The sequence below is a fragment of the Nannospalax galili genome, unplaced genomic scaffold (genome assembly GCF_000622305.1).
Source record: "Nannospalax galili isolate Female #2095 unplaced genomic scaffold, S.galili_v1.0 scaffold786, whole genome shotgun sequence".
Taxonomy (NCBI): domain Eukaryota; kingdom Metazoa; phylum Chordata; class Mammalia; order Rodentia; family Spalacidae; genus Nannospalax; species Nannospalax galili.
Window position 1 is genome coordinate 1,791,511 of NW_008355774.1, and position 9,596 is coordinate 1,801,106.

Consider the following 9,596-nt stretch of genomic DNA (forward strand, 5'->3'; position numbering starts at 1 on the left):
CTATAGTATTGTGCAACATGAAATCAAATTGTAGTGGGTGGTGAATGCTGTCAGTGCTTCTGTGACAGTGATCATTTCAAATAGCACTATCTATTAAGGGGCAGTACTCTAACTTTTTATTTCTAATCTTGGTCCACAGAGGCAGAGATCTTGTTAGCTCTGAGTATCTGAAACTTTTTTTTTTGTCTTTTTGAGACAGGGTCTCCCTGTAGCCCCAGCTGTCCTAGAACTCACTATGTAGACCAGGCTGGCCTTGAATTCACAGAGATCCACCTGCCTCTGCCTCCCGAGTGCGGGGACTAAAGGCGTGTGCCACCACACCCAGCTGAATATCTGAAACTTTAGAAAAACTCCAAAACCAAAAAACCCCTATTTGTCTCCTTATGTAAATGTTGCTTCTGTCCCTGTATCTCCTTGTTCTTGATATTACTCCCAGCAAGGGCCCAGTGACCTTTGTACTGAATTATAAATGACTGGAAATGTTCACTGGCATGTTGACAACTAGAAAAAAGTCTTTTAGTGCAAACCAAAACCACGGAGTGCTGACTGATGATGTCCTTTTGACCTTAGTTAGGTGGGCACCAACTAAAGTCTGGCCGTTTTATGACTTTCTTTCTTTCTTTCTTTCTTTCTTTCTTTCTTTCTTTCTTTCTTTCTCTCTCTCTCTCTCTCTTTCTCTCTTTCTCTCTTTCTCTCTTTCTCTCTTTCTCTCTTTCTTTCTTTCTTTCTTTCTCCTCAGTGGCCATTTTAGGTGTTTCACAAAGCTAAAGAGGCTTTGTGAATAAGTGTGTTCAGTCCTCCAATTTTTTGTCTTTTTGAAGCAGGGTCTCCCTGTAGTCCCAGCTGTCCTAGAACTCACTATGTAAACCAGGCTGGCCTTGAACTCATAGAGGTCTGCCTGTCTCTGCCTCCCAAGTGCTGGGACTACAGGCGTGTGCCACCATGCCCGGCTATTCATTTATTTTTGAGTCAGGATCTCAGTGTGTCCCAGGCTGGCCTCAAACTCAGTATATAGCAGAAGATGACCTTGAACTTCTGATCCTGCTGCTTCTACCTCCCAAGTACTTGAATGTACTTTCAGAGGTTCAAAGCAACTGAGCTACAACCTACATGTCCTGTTAAACCAAGAATTGCCATACCTCAGAATTTGGTCTTGGTATGGACATAGTATTGGGGCAGGCATTAAAAAATTGGCTGTTTGGGCGGCTGTGGTGGCATGTGCCTTTAATCCCAGCACTTGGGAGGCAGAGGCAGGCGAATCTCTGTGAGTTCCAGGCCAGCTGGGGCTACAGGCAGACCCGGTCTCAAAAATACCAAAAAAAAAAAAAAAAAAAAAAAAAAAAAAAAAAAAAAGTCTGGCTGTTTTCTGACTGGAAGAATAGGAAGAGCTGTATAATCTGTGGTGGGGAGGTATCTCAGTCTTAGACAAAGATTTATTTCTTATAGTTCTAGAGACTGGGAATGCTGAGATCCATGGGCTTGTATCTGGTCAGGGCTGTTTGTGTTATATCATCCCATGATGCAATATGGAAGAGCAAGAGAATATAAGAGAGCAGGAGATCAAACTCAAGTCTTTCTGTGGCTGGTATTAGTCCATTCCTGAACAAACACCTTCCATAAGGTTTCATCTTCCAATACTGTTACTGCAGTTAGGGGTTAAGCTCCAACATGTATTTTTGGGTGAGAGTGAAGGCAAGGCAAGTGTGGGCTTGGAGGTGTGTTGGGGCCAGAATGTAAAGTAAGATGATATGATGAGACATATAGAAGAGACATTAAAAACATATCACAAGGGGGCTGGAGAGATGGCTCAGTGCTTAAGGGCACTGGCTACTCTTACAAATGACCTGGTTTCAAATCCCAGCACCCACATGGTGGTTAACAACCATCTATAAGTCCAGTTCCAGGGGATCCCACAGCCTCTTCTGGCCTCCATAGTCACTGCACACCATGGGTGCACTTATATCGATGCAAACATAATACTCATACACAAAATAAAAATAAGTAGGGGGCTGGAGAGATGGCTTAGCAGTTAAGAACACTGATTGTTCTTACAGAAGACCTGGGTTTGAATCCCAGCACCTACATGGCAGCTAACAACTGTCCATAACTGTAACTCCAGTTCCAGGGGATCCAACAGCCTCTTCTGTCCTCCTCGGGCATTGTACGACACGGGTGCACTTATCTACATGCAAGCAATACACACACATAAAATAAAAATAAAATATTTTGTTAAAAATTTAAAAAAATAAATGAAGTAAAATTTTAAAAAAAATCACCAAAGAGCTGAGGATGGGTTCAGTTGGTAGAGTGCTTGCCTAGCATGCATGAAATCCTGGGTCCAATACTCAGCACCATATAAAAGCCAGGCCTGATGGTATATACCTCTAATACCAGCACTTGGAAAGTAGAATTGGGAATCATAAATTCAAAGTTATCCTCTCCTATGTAGTGAGTTTGAGGCCAACTTGGGATATATAAGACCCTGTTTCTATCTCCAAAAAAGAAAAATCACAAAAAATAATCCCAGCACTTAGGAGGTGGAGGCAGGAGGGTTGGGAGTTCAAGTTCCTTGGCTACATATTGAGTTTGAATCAGCCTGGGCTATATGAAACCCTGTCTCAAAACAACAGCAAAAAATCATAAAAGAAGTATCAATCAAAATGTTGTGTGGACTTGATGTGGTGGTTCACAGTTGTAATCTAGCACTCTTTAAGGTTGAGGGAGAGGATTACCATGAATTTGAGGCTATGCTAGGATATATGAATTGAGGTAAGCTTGGGCTACATAGAGGGACTCTGTGTCAAAAAATCCACCTAAATAGAAAATTTAAAACTCCTTTGTGGGGCTGGAGAGATGGCTCAGTGGTTAAGAGCACTGACTGCTCTTGCAGAGGACCTGGGTTCAATTCCCAGCACCCACATGGCGGCTATGAACCATCCTTAACTCCAGGTCCAGGGGAATCCGAAGCCCTCTTCTGACCTCAGAGGCACTGCATGACACAGGTGCACTCACATACATGCAGGCAATACACTCATATGCATAAAATATTTTTAAAAACTCGTGTGTGTGTGTGTGTGTGTGTGTGTGTGTGTGTGTTGCTAAGGATTAGACCCAGTACCTTATTTATTTATTTGGTCTTTTTGAGACAGGGTGTGTGCGTGTGTATGTGTTGCTAAGGATTAGACCCAATACCTTATTTATTTATTTATTTATTTATTTATTTATTTATTTATTTATTGTTGTTATGTTTTGTTTTCTGGTCTTTTTGAGACAGGGTCTCCCTGTAGTCCCAGCTGACCTAGAACTCACTATGTAAACCAAGCTGGCCTGGAACTCACAGAGATCTGCCTGCCTCTGCCTCTCTAGTGCTGGGATTAAAGGCATGCCACCACCACTCCCGGTTTATTTATTTATTTTTGGTCTTTTTTGAGACAGGATCTCCCTGTAGCCCCAGCTGGCCTGTAACTCACTACCTAACTATGTAGACCAGGCTGGCCTTGAACTCACATAGATCCACCTACCTCCGCCTCCAAGTGCTCCGCCAGCTTTACAGTGTAACATTTTATCCCAAAACTTAGTGGGCTGAAGCAATCATTCATTAATCCTCATGTTCTCTGAGTCAGGTTTGGGGAGCACTTTGGGTGGGTGGTCTGGCTTACATTTATTTGTTCATTTGGTTTTGAGACAGTCTTTTTTTTTTTTTTTGGTTTTTTTGAACCAGGGTCTCCCTGTAGCCCCAGCTGTCCTGGAACTCACTGTGTAGACCAGGCTGGCCTTGAATTTACAGAGATCTGCCTGCCTCTGCCTCCTGAGTGCTGGCATTAAAGGCATGCGCCACCACACCTGGCTGAGACAGACTTTTATAGCCCAGACTGGCCTTGAACTCATTATGTAGCTAAGGATGACCTTGAACTGATCCTTCTGAATCTCTACAATTTGGTAGCCAATAAGATGAAACTTGCCAGTAAAAGAATGAAATTGTTCTGGGGTATGTGTGGGAGAGTTGGAGATGGATACGATCAAGATACATTGTATACATGTATGAATTGTTACAGAATAAATATAAGATAAAAGATTTAAACAAGAATGAAGGGCCAGGGCGTGGTAGCACAAGCCTTTAGTCCTCGCACTTGGGAGGCAAAGGCAGGTGGATCTCTGTGAATTCAAGGCCAGCCTGGTCTATATAGTTACATAGTGAGTTCCAGACCAGCTGGGGCTACAGGAAGACCCTGTCTCAAAAAGACAAAAAACAAAAACAAAAACAAAAAAACCCAAAACAAGAATGAAGTACTAATGAAATAAAAGTAAAGTTTGAATTTGTCAGATTAAGGGAATGCAGAAGACATCTACATAGGTATGAATTTCCTAGTTGAAGGGCTGAGGATATAGCTCAGTGAGAGATTTGCCTGCATTTAATTTCTAGTAGTGCAAAAAAAGGAGGAAGAGAAAGGAGAGGAGGAGGAGAGTTGAACCATTGCTGGTGATTCTGGAAGGTGATTATTTCAATTTCTGATTTCAGGTCCGACTGCAGACACAGCCACCAAGTGGGCCTGGGCAAGTTCCTCTGTACACTGGGACCATTGACTGTTTTAAGAAGACTCTTATTAAAGAGGTATGGCATCTGGTGCTAGGCATTCTTTACTCATCCAACCATGTTCAGGGGTTGCTTTGTTAACAGCCCCCTGGGGGAAGAGAATAACTGTGATTCTGCTGACGGTCTAGGCCCTAGCTGCAGCTCCCTAGCCATGCCACCCTGTGTCTTCCTATTGTCATCTTCTGTGGAGCCCGATGATTCCAGGTACTGTTTCTACAGATGAGTGTGGCCATTAGAATGCTTCTCTCTTTTCTGTGTATATATATATATATATATATATTTATTTATTTATTATTTTTATGTATATGAGTACATTGTCTGCATATATGTGAGTGCACCTGTATTGTGCAATGCCACAGAGGTCAGAAGAGGGCGTCGGACTCCCCTGGAACTGGAGTCAAGGACAGTTCATAGCCGCCATGTGGGTACTGGGAATCGAACCCAGGTCCTCTGTACGAACAGCCAGTACTCTCAACAGCTGAGCCATCTCTTCAGCCCCTAGAATGCTTCTCTCTTTTCATTGGTGGAAAGAGATAAGGGAAAATTACCAAGGAATAATTGGAGATAGGAATTGGATAAAAATTCATATCCAGCCGGGTATGGTGGCACCTGCCTGTAATCCCAGCACTTGGGAAGCCAAGATAGGAGGATCTGAGTTCGAGGCCAGCTCCAGATACAGGGAAACCCCTGTGTCAAAAAAACAAAAAAAGTGTATGAAGTTTGGAGGAAAAGTGAGTCAGCCTTAGAAACAGAAAGGCCAGCCTAGTGTGATGGTATACACCTTTAATCTTATCACTTGGGAGGCAGAGGCAGGTGAATCTCTGTAAGATCTAGGCCAGCCTGGTCGCTGAAAAAAAAAAAAAAAAAAAAAAAAAACAGAGAGGCCAGCAGAGTCTCTGGACTTGCTAGAGTTATTTGATTATATACTTTTAAATAGTGAAAATGTAATTTTTATAGTTATTAGTGCCAGATGCCTTGGTATGTGCCTTTAATCCCAGCATTCAGGAGGTTGATCTCTCTGAGATCTGGGCCAGCCTGGTCTATGTAGCAAGTTCCAGGCCTGCTAGGGGTACAGGGAGACCCTGTCTCAAAAAACCCCGAAAAATGAACACAAAGAAACAAAGAATTTTTAATGCTCTGAATGTAGCTTAGTAGAATACATGCACAAAGCCATGGGTTTAATCCCCAGCACTTCATAAACCAAGCATGGTATTGTATGTACACCTGTAAGCCAGCACTCAGAAGATGAAGGCAGGAGGATCAGAAATTCAAGGTTATATTTGGTTTACCGTCTTACACAGTAACTCAAGCTGGCCTTGAACTCCCAACAGTCTTTCTGCCTCACTCTCCCAAGTGATGAGATAACAGTTGTAAGCTAAGTGTAACCTTTGTATGATTATACACACTACTAAGAATGTAGACTTTATTTAAACATACTGAATCTGAGAAATAGATGTCACTTAGATTTTTTTTTTTTTGTCTTTTTGAAGCAGGATCTCCCTATAGCCCCAGCTGTCCTGGAACTCACTATGTAGACCAGGCTGGCCTTGAACTCACAGAGATCCTCCTGCCTCTGCCTCTCGAGTGCTGGGATTAAAGGCGTGCGCCACCACACTTGTCGATGTTTTTTTTTAAAATTTTTATTTATTATTTTTATTTTATGTGTATGCCTGTATTGCCTGCATGTGGGTAAATGCACCCATGTCATGCAATGCCCAAGGAGGACAACAGGCTGTCAGATCCCTTGGGACTGGAGTTACAGACAGTTCTTAGCTGCCATGTGGGTACTGGGATATGAACCCCGGGTCTTCTGCAAGAACAGTCAGTGTTAACTGCTGAGTCATCTCTTCAGCCCTTTTTTTGGTCTTTTTGAGACAAGGTCTCCCTGTAGCCACAGCTGGCCTGGATTCACTAATGGAGACCAGGCTGGCCTTGAACTCACAGAGATCCACCTGCCTCTGCCTCCCAAGTGCTGAGATTAAAGGCATGTGCCACCATGCCTGGCCTAGATGTATTTTTAAAAACGTACTGGTAAACGATGGACTCATTCTGGAGAAGATGTTTCCAGGCTTCCTGCAGGACTCAGGTGTGGGAGGAAAATCTTGAATAGAGCCCACCCAGCTCCCTTACTTGAGATGGTTCTATCCTTTCTTCTTTAGGTCCCTCTTCCTTACATCACTGATACTCAGGGTGGAGTCTGATCATTATCTTATGAACATGGCTGTAGACTTCAGTCCTTGGCCTTTAAAGAAGAGAACCAAGTTTATTGCTTCTTGGTTAACACAATTTTTGAGCACCTAAGGATTGGGTAATATTGTGGATCCCGGGAGAATGGCTTATTTAATAAACCCAACTCCTAAGTCAGACAGAGTAGCACATGACTATTATAGTCCTGATTTCTCAGGAGGCTGAGACGGGGGTTGGGGGGTTATCATCAGAGTGTAAGAGTTGGAGGCTGGCTTGGCCAGTATGGTGAGATCCTATCTCAAAAAAACAATAAAAAAGAAAACAATAAAAACCTAATTCTGGGGGCTGAAGAGATGGCTCAGTAGTTAAGAGCACAGACTGCTCTTACACAGATTCTGAGTTCGGTTCCCAGCACCCACATTGGGTGGCTCACAACCACCTATAACCCCAGCTCCAAGGGATTGTATGCTTTCCTCTGACCTTCACAGGTAGTTGCACACATATATTCATACTCATAGACAGATTCACATATACACATAATTGAAAATAAGATAAAATCTTAAAAACAGTGAAAACCTAACTACAGAATTTCATAGGCTTCCTTAGTCCATGTTTGTGTACCGCCCTGTTTTTTGCTGTGCCAGATTGAGCTTTGTTTTCTGGAGTTGCCAGATAGGAGTCTAGGCTTTGCTGCATAAAGCTGGGAGGTCTTTGGTGTGAAGGAAGACTAGAGGAGTTGTCAGGAGTAAGTATGGCCCCTGAAGTCTGGGACATTCTTCTCATCCCACACAAAGCTGTGGGCACAACTTTGACAGGACTTTGTCACATTCTGCTTTTGTATCTCCCTCCTAGATCTCTGTCCTGTTCCTAGTAATTGCTTCTGTACTTTGCCTGTGGTGAGTGCACCTGCAGCCTGTAGCTGCGTCAAGCTTTTGTGGAGTCCAGGATTTGTAATAGGTAGACGTGTTGCCGGGCGTGGTGGTGCATACCTTTAATTCCAGCTCTTGGGAGGCAGACGCAGGCGGATCTCTGTGAGTTCAAGGCCAGCCTGGTCTACATAGTGAGTTCTAGGCCAGCTAGGGCTACAGAGAGACCCTGTCTCAGAAAGACAAAACAAAAAAATAAAAAAACCTAGGTGTTAAAAAAAGGTAGACATGTTACCCTTTGGTGTTGGAAAGATGTAGATATCACAGGGTCTGCAGTGAGACCAGTTCTTCAGCTTGGCTCTTTGGAGCCCTCCCCCTGTGCAGCCTGTAGTGTATCAAGAGCATTTTTAACTTGTTTTTTATTTGTTTTCAAAATTATTTTGAAAGTGATATAGGCACTTAGCTCCTCACTGAAAGACAAAGTAACCAAGTGATCTTCACTCCCTCCTCTCCTTTTCCAGAGACAGGTACTTTCAGCTCTTTCATTTACACTGTTTCTACCTTTGTACATAATACACTTACCACTATAATTTGCATAACATATATAATTTTTATTTTTACATTTATTTATTTATTTATTTATTTTATGTGGGTGTATATGCCACACTGTGCATGTGGAGGTCAGAGGTCAACTTACAGAACTTGGCTCTTTCCTTCCATCATGTGGGTCCTGGGGAGTGAACTCAGGTTGTCAGGTTTGGAGGCAAGTACCTTTAGCTGCTGAGCCACCTTGTTGGCCTGAGCCAGGTCTTCATGGAGAGTTTGCTTCATAGGAGTCGGCTTATTTTTATTATTTTTATTTTATGTGCATGTATGTGAGTGCACTTGTGTTGTACAGTGCCTCGGAGGTCAGAAGAGGGCTTCAGATGCCCCTGAACTGGAGTTAAGGATGGTTCATAGCTACCATGTGGGTGCTGGGAATCGAACCCAGGTCCTCTGGAAGAGCAGTCAGTGCTCTTAACCGCTGAGCCATCTCTCCAGCCCATAACATATATAATTTAACATACATTTTAAAATGCATTTTAGCTACCTCTGTGGTAGATTTTTAAAAATATTTTATTTTATTATTTTTTTATTTTATTTTAATTTGAGACAGGGTCTCCCTGTAGCTCCTAGCCTGGAGCTCACTATGTAGACCAGGCTGGCCTTGAACTCACAGAGCCTGCCTGCCTCTGCCTCCCCAGTGCTGGGATTAAAAGCATGCGCCACCACGCCTGGCTAACTTTATTTTGATTTTGATTTTTTTGAGATAGGGTCTCCCTGTAGCCCCAGCTGGCTTGGAACCCACTATGTAGACCAGGCTAGCCTTGAACTCAGAGCTCTACCTGCTTCTGCCTCCCCAGCGCTGGGACTAAAGGCATGTGCCACTATGTCTGATTTATGTTTTCTCTTTTTTCTTCTTGTTCTTGAGATGGGTCTTACTTTGAAGCCCAGGCTGGCCTCAAACTCTCCATCCTCTTGCCTTTGCATCCTGAGTACTGGTCTTACAAGGATGTACCGCCATGCCTATACTTAAGAATTTTTGTCTTAACGGCTGGAGAGATGTCTCAGCGGTTAAGAGCACCAGCTGCTCTTGCAGAGGACTTGGGTTCAAATCCCAGCACCCATATGGCAGGTAATAACCATCTGTAACTCCAGTTCCAGGGGATCTGACATCCTCTTCTGACCTCCTTGGTCATTGCATGACAGGGGTGCACTTACATGCATGAAGGCAATACACTATTACACATAAAAAATAATAATCAACCCAGATGTGTGGCCCACGCCTTTAATCCCAGCACTCAGGAGGCAGAGGCAGGCGAAACTCTTGAGTTCAAGGCCAGCCTGGTCTACATAGTGAGTTCCAGGACAGCTGAAAAGAAAAAAAAAAAAAATCAAAATACTTTTTT

The 9,596-nt window shown here is 43.2% G+C and overlaps 1 protein-coding gene across 1 annotated transcript in view; it reads left to right on the forward strand.

Moving 5' to 3' along the window:
- The window catches only part of Slc25a20 (solute carrier family 25 member 20), a 46,775-nt gene that overhangs the window by 1,470 nt on the left and 35,709 nt on the right, over positions 1 to 9,596 (forward strand). Inside the window, exon 2 of the mRNA XM_008853225.3 lies at positions 4,520 to 4,612. Coding sequence (XP_008851447.1) covers positions 4,520 to 4,612 — 93 coding nt within the window. The remainder of the gene's footprint in view (positions 1 to 4,519; positions 4,613 to 9,596) is intronic.